The sequence below is a fragment of the Phyllostomus discolor genome, chromosome 10, assembly GCF_004126475.2.
Source record: "Phyllostomus discolor isolate MPI-MPIP mPhyDis1 chromosome 10, mPhyDis1.pri.v3, whole genome shotgun sequence".
Classification (NCBI taxonomy): domain Eukaryota; kingdom Metazoa; phylum Chordata; class Mammalia; order Chiroptera; family Phyllostomidae; genus Phyllostomus; species Phyllostomus discolor.
In genome coordinates this window covers 31,196,471-31,217,420 of record NC_040912.2, presented here as the reverse complement: position 1 = coordinate 31,217,420, position 20,950 = coordinate 31,196,471, and the positions used below count along the sequence as shown (strand labels likewise).

Below are 20,950 nucleotides of genomic sequence, written 5' to 3'. Positions count from 1 at the left end.
ATTTGTATGTGTGTGGGTGTATATTGGCAGAGCCTGGTGATAAGTGGGCTTCTCTAAGGGTGATTTGGTAGAACTGGTGGATTAGAGGGCTGCCAGCTGAAATCTCTCTACAGCTGATCCATTTTCTGAGAGAGAATTCTCACAATATCCCATCTGGGAGTGTATGTCTAGCCTTGGTTCTGGAAGCCAAGAAGGGTAATGTAGTCAGAGAGGTTTACTAAATCCTCCTGAATCAGTTTGGCACCCCACCCTTGACCTCAGCTATTCCTGGCGTCTACAAATCCAGAATTTGTCTGATTCAAAATGTATAGATATGAATTCCAGTTTCTAGTTCTACATGTAAAGAGCTTGGAAGTCTGTACTAAGAAGTAAAAAGCTGAACAGAGTGAAAAATCAACTCTTCTCAGATCCACGATAGGGAAGGACCCAGGACAAATGACAGCCTCCAAGATTGTACAGACAGGTGAATAGGGAGTCATGGCCTATCAGAGCAGAGACTCATGATCAGAATGGTGTGGGAACCAGTGCTGAGGTTGGAAAACCTGAACTGAAATTGATGAGTTGCTGGAAACTAAGTGTGGACAAGTAAGAGTTAAAAACATGGATGTTTATATGAACTAGATAATCGAGGCTTAACCACTAAATTTAAGAGGTCTGTCCAGAAGGTATCCAGCCATATGATGTGAAAAATAGAGACATTTATTGAAGAAGATACCAAATACAAGAAACATTGTACAGAGGAACAATGATCCTTCAGTTTCCTTCAAAGTAGGCACCTTGGGACCTCACACACTTTTCCCAATTGCCATCAGCAGCTCCGTTGTATTTTCCTGAATTTCACCAATGGTCTGAAGTCTTTTCTCTTTCAAAGGTGATTTTAGTTTGGGGAAAAGCCAGAAGTCACAGGGTGCCAAATTTGGGCTGTAGGGGAGCTGAGTGAAACCTGGGTGATTTGATGTTTCACCAAAAAACTCTGCACAAGATGTGATGCATGAGCTGGTGCACTGTTGTGGCAAATCACCAGTAGTCCATAGCTGTGGCCTTCTGAATCATCCAAATAGTTTCCTGGAGGAATGTTCAAGCTTAATGCAAAATTTGATGCAGATTTGTTGCTCTCCCCACTCAGTCACTTTGAATGTGATGGCCACACAGTACACATACTCACTCAACAGCGTCTACCACCCCACTGACTAGTACAGTGAAGTCATCATTGTTCACACATGTGCATCACAGTCCACTCTCCATGGCTGCCAGGTTACATCATGTCTGCAAACTGTTCTTGTTACATTAACAATGGCTGGATTTTCCTGGACAGACTTGTATATCTATATAAGACTTGTATAAAAAATAAATAGAGCAAGAAATGCTGGATGTTCAATCTGGATTCAGAAAAGGAAGAGGCACTGAAGGTCTAATTGATGACACTAGTTGGATACTGAGTGCTCCAAAGAATTTCAGAAGACAGTTAGTCTTTCTTTTATAGACTACAGTACAGCCTTTGATAATGTTGATCATGAACAGCTCTGGGTTGCTCTGAAAAAAATGGGCGTGCCTCCGCATTTGACTGTCCTGACATGTAACCTGTATTGTGGTCAGGAAGCCACTGTCAGGACAGAATATATAGAGAGAGAATGGTTTCCTACAGGCAAAGGTGTCAGACAAAGGTACAAATGTTTTATCTGCCTATTTGTTTAATTTGTACACAGAACGTAGCATATGAAAAACTGCGCTAAACTCAAAGGAAAGAGGAATGAAAATTGGTGGAATAAATATCAATAACTTAAGATATGCAAGTGACACCATCATGTTTGTAGAAAGTAGCAAGGATTTAAACAAATTCTGGTAAAAATGAAAAAAGAAAAGTGGCAAAGCAAGACTGCACTTGAACATCAGGAAGACAAAAATCATGACTACAGAAGAAACACACAACTTTAACATAAACAACAAAGACATTGAAATTGTTAAATATTTTGTTTATCTTGATTCAGTCATCAATTCAAATGGAGACTGTAGCCTAGAAATTAAGAGAAGTCTAAGACTTGGAAGGGCAGCAATGTAAGAATTAGGAAAGGTCATCAAGAGCAATATGTGTCATTAGAGGCCAAGGCTAAGATCATCCCGTATCCCCAGTAAATACGTACAGATAAGAGAGTTGGACAGTGAGGAAGGCTGATTTAAAAAATGATTCATTTGAAATACGGTTTTGGAAGAGATCTTTCTGTATACCCTGAATCGCCAGGAAGATGAATGAATGGGTCCTACAGCAAACTAACCCTGACACATCACTGGAGACAAAAATGACAAAACTGAAGCCAGCCTACTCAAGGCACATCATGAGTGGGGCAGTACTCTTTGGAAAAGACAATAATAGCAGGAAAATCAGAAGGCAGATGGAAAACAGAAAGACTAAATATGAAATGAATGAACTCCATAAGAGAAGCCATAGACATGAGTCTGCAGGAGCTGAGCAGGGCTGGTGAGGACAGGACACTGTGGACCTCACTCATTCATAGTCTCTAGGAGTAACACACACACACACACACACACACACACACACACAAAATTGTTGCTCGATAGAGCAACAATTCTTTATTCTTGTCTCTTCTCATTCCCTAGCCTTGCAGAAAATGTTGTATAAATGCTGTTCCTGTTTTCTGAGAATGAAAGAGCTTAGCGTAACAGCAAATCTTCATGACTTGACCAAGAACTATATTCAGTTAAAATATTTTTATGGGAATTTTCTAGATGCTTTAGGCAACTGGGTGGAGAAGGGGGAGGCTCTAGTTTCTATTTTTGTAATTTTACTAATGTTTTGTCACAAAGCCTCTGATTTTTTTCCTTATTTGGAAGAAAGTTTATTTAATCTTTTGAAGCCACTTTATCACTGACTAGTTTTAATTAATGTTTTTGTGATTCTACTACTACTGTCTTATAAAGATTACAAAGATGAAATTGCAAAACTGGGAATATTCTAGCTACCTTTAAAAAGTTTCACAGTAGGTATTATATATAATTATCTTTTGAATTCTTTGAGACTCTGTAATTATCTTCTTAAAAGACTATAATTAATCACTATTCTAATATCTTATTCAGTTTTACTATCATTTAAATGTTGAAATGAGGATAGGTTATGGGATGTGTCAAGCTACAGAACTGTAATGTGGTCTACAAAAGCTATGATTCATAGCCACAATATCTTTCTTTAGTTGAAAGTAAAATTGTCTTTTAATTTGTATAAGGAAATCCAGTTTTTAAATTTACAGTTATAAGAACACCCTCAAGAGGGCCAAAAATTGTTGAGTTCTTTCTCATATGTTAGGCAAAATTAATTAAAAATCCTGTTTTAAATTCACCAAAAAATGTGATGCAGTGTCCTGTGGTGGCAGGGAGGAAGTAAACGTAGCCATGGTTAAAGGCACTAAATTTGACTATCTGAAAAACCCAAGATCAAGACCTACCTCTGACTTTTAACAGCCACATGAGTTTGGAAAATTGCTTGACCTCTCCAGCTCAGTCTCCCCATACCAAACTGATGCATTTTCCATAGAGTTGTTAGAAATATGTTGAGATAATGTGCATAAAGCATTCAGTACATGACTGATAGGTACTTGGGGGACTTTCAACAAATATTAGCTGTCAAAATTATTTTTACATTGGGCAATTTGAACTTTTTCAGGCTTCATAATTTCTTCCTGTTTTAACTGTAGTGTTATTCCCTTTTAGGGACTGAAAGTCTAAAACAAAAGAATATTATATAACATCTTGTTCTTTATTCTATTTACTTTAAAAACCAATATTTAAGTTCTATGTGTACATTATAGTTCATCATTACTAATATTTAATTAATAATGAGGCAATTTCCTTGATATGCCTATTTTCACATGTCAATGCTTCTATGATGATAAACCATTTGGGGCAATTATAGAATTCAATTGGCTGAGATGTGGAATATAAACAAATCACAAAATATGAAATCATTACATCACTAGGTTTATTCAAAAGTCCAAGTAAAATATAGTTTTAACTTTTTAATTAAACCAACTATGGCAGCTGAACAAAAATGGCTTCTTTTTCTGATGTCATTCTGGAGGTGAGCGAGTGTTGCAGTGGATCAGTGGCTTAGCGCTGTTAGAGTCAGGGTGTCTGCAATTCTCTTGGTCTTTCTTCCTAGACGGATTGACTGTGGCAGCTCCAGGAATCAGGTCCAAGAGGGACGGTGATGGCTGAGGGGAACATGAGCCACCTCTGGTGACTTTTCTTTCTTTCTTTGTATAATTTACAAAGTATAATTTACACATAGGAAAATGAAAATATCTTAAATATACCAATCAATGTGTGTTGGCGAACATATACACTAATGTGGTCATCCCATAAATCAACACACAGAATATTCCCAGCACCTCTAAAGGTTCCCTTGTGCTCCTTTTTAGCCAGTCACCTCACCCACCCCAGAGGCAGCTCTCATTCTGATTTCTGTAAGTCAAGCTTAATTTGTTTTCTTGAATTTTATAACAATGAACTACACAATATATATGTTTGGATTTTTTCACTCGACATAAACTTTTGAGATTCTCCCATGTTTTGTGTGTGTGTATTAAGAGATTGGACTTTTTATTGCTAAGTATATTCTATCGTCTGTTCCTTTTATGTCAGGATACCAAAAGCTTTCTTCGGAAATGTCCACTTGTATCTTATGGGTCATATCTGGTCACCTGGCCACTCCTTGCTGCAAGGGAGGCTAGGGAAGTACTTGTACTTGTTCTGTAGAAGTTTCTAGCTTCTACCATGGGAAGTTACAAAGGAGAAGCAGGTTGGGAATGGCTTTTGAGTAGCCAAACAACATCCACTAAAATGAATTTCCCAGTTTTAAATTTTATGATGACAGTTATATTTCATTCCTTTTATTAATAACTCCTGGTTATCTTATATATTACCATTTAAAATGCACACAACATATTCCAAAGTAAATGTAATTTTAAATTGGAAAGAAACCAGTGAAAAAATTGTAAATAGTAATATGAAACTATTTGCTTTACAATTAAGAAAATATTCTTATTATAAATTTTAAAAATAAAAATGTAAAATTATGAAATGTGTAATTAGAATACTAAAAATTATATTGTTCAAAACTGTACTGTCCAATATAATAGCCACTAGCTACATGTAGATATTAAAATTAAAATTAAATTAAAAATTCAGTCCCTCAGTTGCACTAGCCACATTTGAAGTATGCAGTAACCACATGTGGCTAGTGGCTACCATATTAGTGTAGATACAAATATTTCTCCAGTCACTATTGAAAGTCCTGTACAACTGCACTTTTCAAGAATGAGGGGGAAAGGAAGAAATAACGGTTCATTTACCATCATTAGCATAGAATCTTAATTGATTTGGGGAACTATGAAAGAGTAATGGGTAGTGTTACCACAGAAAGATTTAGTTAATATTTCAGTAAATATTAAAGCAAGAGGAGATAGAGTAATAAAATATTTATTTGTTCTTTAAATAAATATTTATTGAGCACCTCAAATGTGCCAGACTTTTGGAATACACAGCAATTGACAAATTAAACAAAGTCACTGTTTTAGGGATACTTCTGACATGAGACCAGGAGAAACATAAAATAAACAAATGAAGGCAGGTAGTGACAAGTGTTGTGAAAAAAATGAAGCCAGGCAAGGAATGGAGTAGGTACAACATCCAACTAGTACAAATGTTAGAAAGTGGTAGCAAAGAAACTAGACCACCAATTTACATCATATATTAGAATAAACTCAAAATGGATAAGGGACTTAAATATAAGCCATGATACCACAGAAGTCCTAGTGGAAAACACAAGCAGTAAAATTTCAGATGTCCCATGTAGCAATATTTTTGCCGATATATCTCCTAAGGCAAGGGAAATAAAGGAAAAAATAAACAAATGGGACTGTATCATACTAAAAAGCCTCTGCATAGCTAAAGAAACCATCATCAAAATGAAAAGGGAACCAACTGTATGGGAGAACATGTTTTCCAGTGATACATCAGACAAAGGTTTAATTTCCAAAATACATAAAGAACTCATACCACTCAACACCAGGAAGACAAACAACCCAATTAAAAATTGGGCAAAGGACCTGAATATATACTTCCCAAGGAGGACATACAGAGGACCCATAGACATATGAAAAAAATCTCAACATCACTTGCCATCAGAGAGATGCAAATTAAAACTACACTTAGATATCACCTCAGATCTGTCAGAATGACTATCATTAATAAATCAACAAACATTAAGTGCTGGCGAGGTTATGGAGAAAAGGGAACCCTAGTACATTGTTGATAGGAATACAGACTGGTGCAACCACTGTGGAAAATTTCCTTAAAATGTTAAAAATGGAACTGCCTTATGACCCAGTGATTCCACTGCTGGGAATATACCCTAAGAACACTGAAACACCAACTCAAAAGAACTTATACACCCCTGTGTTCATAGCAGCACTATTTACAATAGCCAAGTGTTAGCAACAACCCAAGTGCCCATCAGTAGATGAGTGGATTAAAAAACTGTGGTACATTTATACACTGGAATATTACACAGCCGAAAGAAAGGAGTCCTACATTTTGCGACAGCGTGGAGGGAATTGGAGACTATTATGCTAAGTGAAATAAGCCAGTCAGCAAAGACAAATACATATGACCTCACTTACAACTGGAATCCAATGACCAAAATAAAATAATGAGAAAAACAGAACCAGAGACATGGGAACATGGAACAGGCTGACAGCTGTAGGAGGGGAGGAGGGAGGAGGAGAATGGTGGGAGGAAAGGGAAGGGACTAGTCAAAGAACATGTATGAGTGACCCGTGGAAGTGGACAATGGAGAGAGGACTGACTGGGTGGGTGAGAGGGGTGGGCTGGGTGGAGGGGAGCAAAAGGGGGAAGACTGGGACAACTGTAATAGAATAAACAAAAAGAAAGTGCTAACAGAGAAAGTGAAGGGGGTAAATATGAGAGGAGATACCTTTTTAAAAAATATATTTTATTTATTTTTAGAGAGAGGGGGAGGGAGAAAGGGAGAGAACCCTGATGCAAAAAACAAACATCAGCTGGTTACCTCTCATACACACCCTGACCAGGGCCCTAACCTGCAACCCAGGCATGTGCTCCCACTGGGAATGGAACCAGTGACCCTTTGATTTGTGGGATGACACCCAACCAACTGAGCCACACAGCTCAAGGTGAGAGGAGGGCACTTTTATAGGGTGTTCAGGAACAGCCTTCTCTGATAAGATGATAATTATGCAGAGGGCATTAGAAAATGAGTTGTCTGGCTATCTAGAGAAGAACATTTTAGGCAGTGGGAATATCAAGTGCAAAGACACTGAATCAAGTACATACATACGTTTTTGAAGAAAGACCAAGTAGGCCCCTGTGGCTAGAGTAAGTAAGGCAGAGATGGCAGATGACATCAAAGACCAGATTTGGTAGGTGTCATGAGGATCTGAGGTTTTACTCTGAATGATATGGAATACCATTAAAGGGTTTTGAGTAGAAAAATGACATGATGTGATTCACATTTTCTAAGGATTAGTCTGGCTACTGTGTAGAGAATATACTATGAGGAGGCAACGGTAGAAGCAGAGAGACCATTTATGACCTTAGTAAATATCAAGGTGAGAAACGATGATGGCTTGGTCCAGGGTGGTACTTGTGGAAGCAGAACAAGGAACGGGATTATGGACATATTTTAACACACTTTACTACTGGACTGAATGTGTTATGAGAGAAAGAGAAGAGACGAGGGTGATTACAAGATTACTGGCCTGAAGAACATCCCATATGCTGGGATGGGGAAAACCACTGGAAGAGCAGACTTGGGCGTTCAGTCTATAATACTAGCTTTGTCTTCTGACCATCTGCATCGCTGTCACATAGGCTGCTTGTTAAATGTGCAATATTCCTGTGTCCTTTAGGTCCTGCTCAGACCTGTGACCTAGGAAATTTACATTTCTGATAAACACTCCCTATGATTCATATTCACCTTAAGTTTGAGAACCACTGTAGTAGAAGGTATGAAATTAAGAAATCAATAAATGTAATCTGGACATTAACAAAATTTCAAGTTATTTAGAGATATTATAGAAATATTTAAAAAGTTAAAATCACTCTTATAAAGGAAAATCATCAAACTTTATTATTCTACATCATAATTATATCTGTAGACATTGCGATTGTATATTTTAAGCTAGTAATTTAGGGTATTTTTCTCTCAAAAAGCAGTAATATGTCATATGTCAGTTTATTTGTCAATATGGATGTTGGATTCAATTCTTCTAACACAGGTAGTGTTTTCAAACTTTCAGTTAACCTTTCAATAAATCATTGTGGCAGAGTTCCAAATGGTGCTTCAGTCATTTAATTTTTAAAAAAAGAAGTCTGTGATGACTATTGGCTGATAACTGTATTCCAAGAGACTCTCTAGCAATGGTGAATAGACTGCTACACGCATGCACACACAGGGCATATAAACACATTCAGAATTACTTTACAGAACTTCACAGTGGTGAGCTCTAGTTCTGCTTTTTTGGGTGAAGGGTGGAGGAATAAAAATTAATGTGAAAATGTACATTAATTCTGGGGATATAGAAAAAGTTCAAATATATTACATTATTTTGCTCATTTTTTAAATCCTCACCCAAGGACATTCTTCAATTGCTTTTAGAGAGAGAGAGAAAGGGAGAAAGGATAGGGAGAGAGGGAAACATGGATGTGAGAGAGAAGTATAGATTGGTTACCTCCCATGTGCACCCAAACTGGGGATCAAACCTGCAACCTAGGTGTGTGCCCTGGCCAGGAATTGAACCAGCAACATTTTGGTTACAGGACAATGCTCGAACCAACTGAGCCACACTGGCCAGGGCTTATTTTGCTCAATTTTAAAGAGGCAAATAGTTTACTTAAGATCTATTTTTTAGGCTCCTTAGAGATGCAAGGAAAATTTATACTCAGATCACCTATGGCAGTGATGTTTACACAAGGATACGACGGGATACAAGTTAGCCCAGGATGTTATCTCCTGAGTCCTCGAGTTACTCTGGGTATGTCCAAGCCTGGGAAGTATGGCAGGGCAGGTCTCATGGAAAATTGGAATCATGCCTAAATTCTCTTAGTTCACAAGGCATCTTACTTTCCAAGAGGGAGAAAACATAATTAGGTCCATACATCACCATTCAAAATGAAGTGAAGTTGGTTAGAATTGCCTCATTAACTTCCAGGTCAGCCTCCTTCTGTCCAGTCTTTTCAGAGGTCCAAACATTTGTAGCCCATGATAAATAAGACTGGTTTCACTCAAATCCAGAACAACTGATTGAAACTCAAGGCAGTTTTCTTAAAAAGGGCATTATAAGGGTAGCCTGTATCTAACATTTCACAAACTCATGGCTGAAACAGAAGAGGCCCTGGAAGATAGATTATTTGAAATCTCTTTGAATATTTAGATGAAATGCATTTGACTCTAAAAAGTACATTATATAACTCTTTTGAAAACTCATTCAGTTTATATTCTATGACTGTTTAGAGGTATAAAAATCCTTGAAGATATGAAATTAGTATAGATTGCATTCAATAATCAATTGCAATGTCTTGGATTACAGGCTTATAATTCCATCTTTGCAATAGAAATGCCTTGGATTTCTCCCTTTATTAGGTTCAGTAGGCCACTCTAAACAAATAGGAGTATTGTAAGTCATGGATAATCATTTGAAACCCAAACCTTTAACCAAAAAATATCTTAAATTTTTAAATACATTCTGTAAGCATGTATAGGGTAGGACAAAAGTAAGTTTACAGTTGTGAGTATGCAAAACAGTATATTCTTATATTTTATTATTATATTATTTTCCATATGAACAACTGTAAACCTACATTTGCACGACCCTGCATTTATTCAAGTGTTCATTTTGTTTGGGTAAACATCTTAGCAAAATGGAGTAAGACTTAAACCGGGGATCTCGGACTTTAACTAGATAGAACTTCTGCTCCCCAACCATGGAAAGTTGGGCATGTCATTAAACCTCTCAAGCCTTTAGTTTTGTATTTTGTAAAATGTGGATGACACACCATTATGCTTCTTCCTATCCTTTAATTTATATACCTCTCAGCTCTAATTTTTATGCTACTAAGTAAAAATAATTATTTTTGGTTTTAGCATTTAATGTCTCCTTTTTCTTTAGTTTAACCCTAATGACAAAGGGCAGTAGTCACGTTTGCAAAAGAAGCTTAATTGTATGTTCCACCAATATTTGTCTTGTGAAGATGACACTGTGTATGGATTTATGGCATTGTGTAAAATGTGAGTCAGCAATCAATGCATAGGGGAGTTCAGTGAGCACCTGCCTGACTAGAATTGGGAGCTGGTTAGGGCAGGAGGACTTAGAGTTAGAACTATAGAATAATACAGGCAAATTATGGGAGGCCTTGAATGATAGATTTAGGAATTTGACATTCATCTTATAGCAGATGAAAGTCATCTTATAATGGGATGACTTAGTAAAAATTGAATTTTAGAAAGATAATCTGAAAAGAGTTATGAGGACTAGAATGTAATGTGAAATGGAGCTGACATTTCAGCCTGGAGTCTTCTAATATTTTCAAAATATCAGATCATGAGAGCCCAGTCTACTGTGTTGGCCATGGACCAGAAAAAGCGGGGAAGGAGTTGTGAGACTTTGGGGGAAAAAAAGGACACATGTGTAATAGATAGGACAGATGATATAGAGAATACAGTCTCCAAGATTTCAAGTTGAGGAGACTGAAAGTAAGTCATTCACTGAAACAGAAGGTTGGAAATGTTGCTACTGGAGGGAAGATCTTGAGCACAGTTTTAGGTGGTTTGCATAAGTGATGGTGGGAACTGTTCAGTGAAAAAGGTAGGCATGTGTATGATTGGCTGGTCTTAGTGAAAGGAAACATTGATATAATCTTGTTGCTTTAGAACAGCAATTTTCAACCTTTTTTTTGTTTGAGAAAGTTTATTTAGAAAGTCACAGAGGTAGAAGTGAGCCAAAGAAGAAATGGGCTCGGGAAACATTACAGAGGCAAAGAAGGGCACTTGGAACTTAGGAGAGAGACAGGCAAGGAAACATTCCTAGAAGCGGGTAGGGAGGGGTATGGGCATGCTCCATAGAGAGAGCCGCCAAACTTTTTCATCTCATGGCACACATAAATTACTAAAATTCTGTGGGACACCAAAATATATGTATTTCACCAATCTGACAAAAGTAAGTACAATCTTGATTGATTTACCAAAAAAATAATAATTGTAATTACCTTCCCTTTTAGCTCCAGTGATTTTTTGAAAAATCAGGTACCTTAAAAATTGTAAGAATATATTCTGTTTTGCATACTCATATATAAGGGTTTTTTTTGTACCAAGAATTAAGCAATCAGATGCAAACTTATTATGTGATGTGACCAATAACATGCAGTTCTATTATGACTGATATGTTTATGGTTCAAGACAGGGCATTCACACCAGACGGCTATTGTTGTGTTGGCTGCCACCAGTTTTTAATTTGACAACCTAAGGGAAAAGAGGTCAGTACAACTGACTAAATAGTCAGGTACAGCATGTTTTGAAAATTCTTGCAGCACACAGTTGAAAATTGCTGCTTTAGAAGATTTTTGAACATTTTTAGCACTTACTGAAATAAATACCTGATTTTCTTAGTTAAAGCAGCATCTATTAACAAACAAGAATATCTTGCAGATATTCTAGGGTATCCTCCTCCTAAGATATTAGAACACTTGGTTCTAGCCCGAGTTTTATTCTAAGCTTGATTTGTGATGGAATAAATCACTTTTCTTTTAATTATCCATTTTTTTATTCCTGATAAAATGTCTAATCTCACCTGACTCCCAATTTAAGACAGGACAACATAGTATACTTGCGTGTTACAAGCTGCACAATAATGTATGCATTATGAAGTTTGAGAACAAAAAATCGTTTTCAAATCTAAGCATTTCTAAATTGGGGCTACTTAAAACTAGTCTTCAATTTGTGGTAGACCTAAGATATTTGGCCTTTTCCTTTTTCGTCCCCAATTTTCACTTACATCCTTCCTATGATTAAACTCATAGTTTATTTTAGCTCACACCTGGTAATGTTTCAGTCTAACCTAGCTCTAAACGAAGGAGAAACATCATTAACCTGAAACAGTAAAATGTGAGCTACACATTTTAATGTCTCAGGTAAAAGAGTGGGGAGAAAAAAGGTGGTACTGAGGGAACAGATTTTTAAAAAGTATAGTAATGTTTATTAAAATGGCTCAATTCAATCCAACAAGTGTTTACTGGGTGCAAAGCACTGTGCTACTCATTTTAGTAATGCCAAGATGAGGAAGACAGTCTCTGCCCTCAAGGAGCTGGGAGTACGAGGTGAACTAAAAAGTGCAGATTTATTAAAACGCCATGCAGCGTATCTAACGGAAATACAAGAAGAAAACTGACCCTAACAAAACATTTTAACATACCAAAGGAGTCACATATATTAACTCATATATATTAACAAACCTTCCAAAACTTCTAGGTAAACTCAGGGAGGGTAAGTAACCTGTTCAATGTAATTCAAGCTAGAAAGTTAGTGCAAACTGTCTTTGTCCCCAACGCAGGTTCCACAGCCTAGGCTCCTTCCAGGACACCGTTGCTAAGGGGAACCTGCAAGGAGTGGGAGGGAATAAGTTATGACGTTACTTGCAGTTGTGATGGAAGGAACAAAGAGATCAGAAAAGCTCTTTGGGGCGGCGTGTGAGGTGGGCCTTGAAGGATGAACCGGTGATGGTGGGAGCAGGGTGGGAAAGGGCAGGACTTTCAGCTAAATAAATGATGAGAGATACTGGCTACTTTCCTAATTCTTCCAGTCGAGGAGTCAATCTAGGGAAACCTGACGTCCCTTGGGTCCCCTCTTGCCTCCCCCCGATCTTTTCCTTTGGGGCTTTTCAGTGTTCACCAATGTCACCATTAGACATCTGTTATTTCTGTAACTCGAAAAATCTCAATGTCTTAAGAGCAACCAGAGTCCCTAGGACGCTGGACGGGGTTAAGACAGACGCCCCTGACACACCCCCTCTCCCCCACCTCCTCAGCAAGACCAACACCTGGGCAGCGTCCGTTCCCGGGGAAAGGGGCTCCCCTCCACCAGATTTTCGCTGATGGGAGCCGAGGTCCAAGACCCGCTGGTGGGTCGGCGGGCGGGGCGGACAGGGGCAAGAAGCGCGAGGGGAATTACGGCGTGGCGGGCGCACCTGCCTGGCGCGGCGGGTCTCCACGCGGCTGCGCGGACGACGTGCCCCTCCCCTCCGGCCTCGCCGTGTGTTTACGTGGAGACGAAGATGGCGGCGGCGGTGACGGCGTTGCCCGTGCGGCCGAGGACGGTCAGCTACTGAACTCGGAGACTGGTTCCACTCCGGGAGTGGGGTGCGCCGGCCCGCCCTGCTTCCTGGGCGGCGGAGCTTAGGGTCCCACCTCCCTCTCAACCGACTTCTTTTTCCTACCCCGACCCTCCCTCTGTCTTCCCCCAGCCTTCTCCGCAGAGGCCATGGAGGACGAGGAGAGACAGAAGAAGCTGGAGTTTGGCAAAGCAAAGGTAAGAACCAAAGGCTGCGGGGCCCGCGGTGGGAGACGGCGGCTGGGAAGGGGTGGGAACGGGCCTGGGAAGCGGAGATCTTGGCAGCCCGGGTGCGCTGCCTAGGACGAGGTGCTGCAGGGTCTGCATTGCCCGCTCGCCTGCCTCTCTTTTTCCTTTTGAAAAATCCTGGTCTTAAATACCCAGCAGATACTTCCGTGATGATTGGGTGGCGTGGCTTCTTTCTCGTGAATCCCCAAATAAAGCTGTTCTTTTACTGTATTGCTATAATTGCTTCTAAATCTCCAACCTTTTACTTTTAGGGGGAGTTATCTGGGTAGTGCAGTCATTGTGCTTTTCAGGGTGGGGATTTGGGGCTTTTCTTCGGTGAGGGATTTGTACGCTGATCAGGATCTCGGTATTCTTAGGTGGCACGCTGGCATTCTTGGTTGTGTGATTGGTTTGTGACAGCTGCCTCATCAGTGGCTCGAGTGTGCCACAAGTGCCAGCTGTGAACTTTGCGTTAAGGGCGTTTTTAGAAGCATGGCTTTGTATGTTTGTGTTTGGAGGTCTTTGTCATGGCATGCGCTTTTGTGTTGTGTGGAATGTTAATGCAGTCTGTGAATGGAACTTCTGGGAAGGAAAGGTTCCATAGTCTAAGCAACACCTATGGAATTACCGGTTTAAATAACTGAATTACTATATGTCTCGGTAAGTCCTTATGTGTGTATTTAAATACTATTGTAAAGCAAATAATACAAAATCATACACAGGTTTTCACTGGGCTTCATGAAAAATTTGACATAGACAATATAAACTAAATGGCATTTTTTCAAAAAAATTACGTATTTGAGCATATCTTTTGGGTGGTTTCAAAGGCTCCCATCTGCCCCACAATAAATTATCTTTTATAGATTATATTCTGACCATCTTATTAGAGATGATTGTTAGCAATCGTACTTGGACCACAATTAAATTGTAATCTAGTTAATTATTTTTCTCTCTTCCTCTCTTTTTGCTTCCGTCAAATAAACAAAGAAACAAAGGAGAAGTGGTCTATGATTTCAGTAGTCATTGAAGGGCCATACTGCAGAGATGTAGTAGCAGATGCTCAACACAACGTTCTTAAATGAACGTGTATATAAACTGGCTTCATATTCCTAAAATATAGTTGGCTTTCCCACAAGCCCCTTCAAAGGTCAAAGCTTAAGTGCTTGTATATTACAAAGTGGATCATATTACTTTGGATCTATAAATGGAGGAAAAGGGGGAACAAGACATCCTCAGAAGCCCAGTGTTGCTTCCATTTCTGCAGCCCTAGGAGCTGAGCAAGTGATATGAATCCAAAGAAGTGGAGGTAAAGTATGCATCTCTTTGAAAAGCATTGATTTCTAATTAGGCATTCTTTGTTATCTCAGAATTTTTTATTCCTTGTTCCCAGAAGTATCTTTTCTAAATATGTATGAAGCAGTCCCACAAAATATACTTTACTTTAGACAACACATTTTATAATAGAGGATTTATTTAAATTGGCTTGATTTGGCAAAAAGGAATTCTAAGAGTTACTTTGTGTATATGTGTGTTCTTTGTCTTTCAAATCTGACTATGGGGTAAAAATCTTTAACATCACTTTTTAAAACATAAAATTTATTGGGGCAACATTGGTTAACAAACTTTTAGAGGTTTCAAGTGTATACTTCTATGATACATCATCTATCGAATTGCACTGTGTGCCCACCACCCAAAGTCACATCATCCTCTGTCACCATATATTTGCCCCCCTCTGCCCTTTTCTACCTCCTCCCCACCCTCTTCCCTCTGGTAACCACCATGCTCTTCTGTGTCTATGAGTTTCAGTTTTATATCCCACATGTGAGCGAAATCATGTGGTTCTTAACTTTCTGACTGACTTATTTCGCTTAGCATAATATTCCAAAGGTCCATCCACATTGTTGCCAATGGCAATATTTCTTTTCTTATGATTGAGTAGTATTCCTTTGTATATATTTGTATGTGTATGTATATATACATACATATAAATATACATTTATACATAAAAACAAAAATATACTTTTATATTTATTTACCACATCTCCCTTATTTAGCCCTCTATCGAAGAACATTTTGGTTGTCTCCATGTATTGGCCATCATGAATAATGTGGCAGTGAACATAGGAGTGCATATAACTTTGTGAATAATGTTTTTGAGTTTCTTGGGGAGATACTCAGGACAAGGATTGCTGGGTCATATGGTAACTGTATTCTTAATTTTTTGAGGAACCACCAGACTTTTCTGTGGTGGCTGTACCAGTATACAGTCCATGAGCAATGAATAAGAATTCCCTTTTCTTCACAACCTCTCCAACACTTGTTATTACTTATCTTGTTGATAATAGCCATTCTAACAGGTGTGAGGTGGTATCTCATTGTAGTTTTGATAGCTGAAACATCTTTTCATGTATCTGTTGGCTATTTGTGTATCTTTTTGGGAGAAGTGTCTATTCAGGTCCTTTGCCTTTTTTTTAATTGGGTTTTTGTGTATGTGTGTGTGTGTTGGGTTGTATGAGTTCTTTATATAATTTGGATATTAACCCCTTATCAGATTTGTTGTTTGAAAATATCATCCCCAGTTCAGTTAGTTGCCTTTTTTTGTTGGCAGTTTCTTTCCCTGTGCAGAAACTTTTTAGTTTGCTATAGTCCTATTCATTTATTTTTTCCTTTACTTCCCTTGCCTCTGGGATCAAATTCATAAAATGTTCTCTACAACCAAGGTTCGTAAGTTTAGTGCCAATTTTTTCTATGTAATTTATTGTTTCAGAGCTTATATTTAGGTCTTTGATCCATTTTGGATTAATTTTTGTACATGGGGACAAACTGTAGTCTAGTTTCATTCTTTTGTATGTGGCTTTCCTATTTTCCCAGCACCATTTATTGAAGAGGCTTTCTTTACTCCATTGTGTACTTTTGGCTCCTTTTTCAAAAATTATTTGCCCATATACACATGGTTTTATTTCTGAGCTCTAAATTGTGTTCCATTGGTCCATGTGTCTGTCTGTCTGCCAATACCCTGCTAGTTGATTATTGTAGCTCCATAGTATAATTTGAACTCAGATAATGTGATACCTCCAACTTTGTTCTTTTTCCTCAGGATTGCGTTGGCTATTTGAGGTCTTTTGTGGTTCCATGCAAACTGGATGATTTTTTTTTTGTTCTATTTCTTTGAAAAATGTCATTGGGATTTTGATGGGGATTACATTAAATCTGTGTATTGCTTTGGGTAATATGGCCATTTTAACTATGTTGATTCTTCCAATCCATGAACACAGATGGAATATCTTTCCATTTCATTATGTCTTTTTCAGTCTCTTTTAATAATGCTTTATAGGTTTTAGTATATAGGTCCTTCACATCCTTTGTTAAATTTATTCTTAGGCATTTTATCCTTTCTGGTGCAATTGCAAAAGAACTTTTTTTTTTTCTAGTTTCTTTTTCTGAAGTTTTATTGTTGATGTATAGGAAAGCAGTGCTTTTCTATACATTGATTTTGTATTCTGCAACTTTACTTGTTTATTGTTTATAATAGTTTTTTTGGTAGTGTTTTTAGGGTTTTCTGTATATAGAAGCATGTCATCTACAAACAGAGACACTTTTACTACTTCCCAATTTGGATGCCTTTTATTTCTTTCTTTTGCCTGATTGCTCTGGCCAGGACTTCCAGAACTATGTTGTATGAATGGTGAGTGGGCATCCTTGTCTTGTTCCCGATCTTAGAGGAAGAGCTTTCAGTTCTTCACCACTGAGTGTGAGGCTAAGGGTTTGTCATATTTGGCCTTTATTATGTTGAAGTACTTTCCTTCTGTACTATTTAATTGTTTTAATGATAAATTGATGTATCTTATCAAATGCTTTTTCTCTATCTATTGATAATATCAAAAATTTTATCCTTTGTTTTGTTAATGTGGTGTATTACATTGATCAATTCATATATGTTGAACCATCCCTGTGCCCCTGGAATGAACTCCACTTGATCACAATGTATTATTTTCTTACTATATTATTGTATTTGATTTGCTAATATAGTGGTACCTTACTTAGTACTCGTCATTAATTTGTTCTGGAACTCATGGAACTGATGAGTACTGAAGGATGAAGCATTTTCTCTTGTGGGGCAGTGTAGGGACTCATACAAGTTCTGGAAAGTGCTGACAAGTGGCGAGCAAGCATCGAGTGCTGAAACATTTTTTCCTCGTCATAATGCAAGTGCAGGATTTGATGAGTTCTGAAGCCAGCAAACACTGAGATTTTACTATATTTTGTTTAGGATCTCTGCATCTGTGTTCATGAGAGATATTGGTGGTAGTTGTTCGTTTTTTGTTTGTTTGTTTGTTTATGTTATCCTTGCCAGGTTTTGGTACCAAGGTTATGTTGGCACCTAACACATACAAAATGTGTTAGGAAGTGTTGCCTTTTCTTCAGTTTTTTTGGACGAGTTTGAGAAGCACAGGTGTCAGATGTTCTTTGATTGTTTGGTAGAATTCACTAGTGAAGCCTGGACTTGTATTTTTGGGAGGTTTTTGATGATTGATTCAGTTTTCATTTTGATCAGTCTATTTAGATTTTCCAGTTCTTCATGATTCAGTCTAGGAAGGTTATATATAGTTCTAGGAACTTCTTCTAGGTTATTGAATTTGGTGGCATATACTCTTTCATAGTATTTTTGTATGATCCTTTGTATATCTGTGATGTTTGTGGTAACTTCTCTTTCATTTCTGATTCTGTTTATATGAGTCTTTTCCCGTTTTCCTTAGTGAGTGTAGCCAGGGGTTTGCCAATTTTACTAATCTTTTCAAAACTCCAGCTGTTTGTTGTATTAATTTTTTGTATAATCTTTTTCTTCTCTGTTGCATTCAATTCTGCTCTCATTTTTATTATTTCTTTCTGATGACTTTGGGTTGCTTTTGTTCTTCTTTTTCTAGTTCATTAAGATACAATGTTAGGTTGTTTACTTGGGATTTCTTTAGGCCTGTAATGATATAAACATCCCTCTTATTACAGCAGTAGTAAGTAGTAGTAAGAGGCATCCCAGAAGTTCTGATACATCATACTGCCCTTCCCATTTGTCTCTACATCTTTTGATCTCACCTATTATTTCTTTTTTGACCTAGTCATTTTTTACTAGTATGTTGTTTAATCTCCACATATTTGGGTTTCTTTACTTCCTTTTTGCAGTTGACTTCTAATTTCAAAGTATTGTGGTCAGAGAATATGCTTGGTGTGATTTTAATCTTCTTACATTTGTTGAGGCCTGTTTTGTGAACCAGCATATGGTCCATCCTTGAGACTGTTCCAAGTGCACTGGAGAAGAATGTGCGATCAGATGTTCTGGGATGAAAGGCCCTGTGTGTGTCAATTATGTCCATTTGGTCTAATGTGTCATTTATGGCTGATATTCTTTATTGATTTTCTGTTTGTGTGATCTGTGTAGAGCTGTCAGTGGAGTAGTAAGGTCTCCAACCCTATTGTGTTTCTGTCAGTTTCTCTCTTTAGTTTTGTTAGTGGTTGCTTTATGTGTTTTGGTGTTCCCCGATTGGGTGCATATTAATATTAAGAAGTGTTATGTCTTAATATTAAGAAGTGTTATGTCTTCTTGTAGTGTCCCCTTTATCATTATAATATGTCCCTTTGTTTCTTGTTACCTTTGTTATCTTGAAATCTATTTTGTCTGATACAAGTATAGCTACACCTGCTTTTCTGTGAATGTTACTTGTTTGGAGAATCATTTTCCACCCTTTCACTTTGAGTCTAACTTTGTCTTTGCAGCTTAGACATGTCTCCTGAGGGCAGTGTATGGTTGGGTTCTGGTTTTGATCCAGTCTTCTACTCTTTGCCTCTTTATTGGTGAATTCAGTCCATTTACATTTAGGGTAATTATTGATGTGTGAGGATTTCTATAGCCATTTTATCTTTTGTTTTCTGGTAGTTCTGTGCCTCCATTGGTTCTTTTCCTTTGTGTTACTGTCTGTTTTTGTTTGGTGGCATTCCATACTTCTTTCCTCTGTTTCCTCTTTTTTAAGCTGCGTCTCTCAGTTTTGCTTTGTGTGTGTGTGCGTGTGGTTACCATTAGGTTTATGAAAAAGAACATTTTATGTATACAATGTTCACTTTCCTTCTGAATGCATATGATCTCCATCATTTAATGTATTGTCCTTGGGTAGAGGACATATCAGATATTAAACTGATAAGAACATATACTACCCTAGATCTTAGCCAAAAGACTGAGAAGTGATTAACATTTTCTTTTATTGTAGAAGATTATTTTCCTCTAGAGTTGAGCCCAGTTTTTTTGGTCAGAAGTAATCTGTGACTTGTAGGCATTAACTATATCATATAGAAACACTGGGAACAACCTTCAAAGAATATTAGGATAATTGTTTTCTAAACTATATAATTGTGATAGGGTATTATGAAGCATTAAGATTATGAAGACTGATAGGAACATGGAAATAGGTTATATATTATTTCAGTCCTATAAACATGTACTATTAGATGAGGACTTCAGAAGCTTGGGTTGGAAATGTAAAGTCATTCAGCAAACCTAGAATGAGCTTCTGTTCTGCAGAGGAAATACTGAGGTGGTGACAGTCTTCGTTCTCATGCTGCTCACAGTGCAGTGGGAGAGGGAGACAGGGTAATACATACAGTGAGTGGAAGAGTTACACTAGGATTTGGGGTGAATCTTTTTCACTTGTTAAAATGTATTCAATGCTACTACATTATTTTTAAGGTTTTAACAAGGAAGTCTGTTAATATTGATTAAAATGCAGCCAGCATTGTGCCTGTCAAATAGTAGGTACTCAAATGAGTATTTGCTTAATGAATGAATGAGCAGAATCACTATGTGTTGTTAATGGATACTACCTTATTAACATGTTGTAATTGAATATCAGCAATCCAGAATTCTGTTAATTGGAAGTCTTTTATTGCTGGCATCAGAAATCACTTAAAATTATCATTTCCAAACTTATTTAGATATTTGGTTTTCTAAATGTCTTATTTGTTCATTAGACTTAAATATTGTATTTGATAACCTGGTTTTACAAACCATAAATTTAAATCTTTTCTTGGTGTTTGATAAGCTGTTCACTGGAAAACTTTCTGCATCTAGACATTATAAATGATCATTTTTAAAAAATGACTTGTATACAGTATAGTATGCTTTATAAAAAGTTTTATACCAACCAAAATCTGCAGTGATGGGAGAATATATTTTGGTATATTAGCCATTCAAAGACTTTCTGAGTTGGGAAAATGCTCACAAATAATATGAGGTTAATAAAAATGCTA

At 37.5% G+C, this 20,950-nt stretch overlaps 1 protein-coding gene and 1 pseudogene across 10 annotated transcripts in view; one reads left to right on the top strand and one right to left on the bottom strand.

Annotated features, from left to right (window-relative positions):
* The first annotated feature begins 13,348 nt into the window (after positions 1-13,348).
* AKAP9 (A-kinase anchoring protein 9) overlaps positions 13,349-20,950 on the top strand; it is a 168,300-nt gene continuing 160,698 nt past the window's right edge. For all 10 annotated transcript variants that reach the window (XM_036010625.1, XM_036010628.1, XM_036010627.1 and 7 more), the window contains exon 1: positions 13,349-13,627. In XM_036010625.1, the coding sequence (XP_035866518.1) occupies positions 13,580-13,627 (48 nt within the window). In that variant the 5' untranslated portion in view covers positions 13,349-13,579. The remainder of the gene's footprint in view (positions 13,628-20,950) is intronic.
* Positions 19,784-19,893, bottom strand: LOC114508292 (annotated as a pseudogene).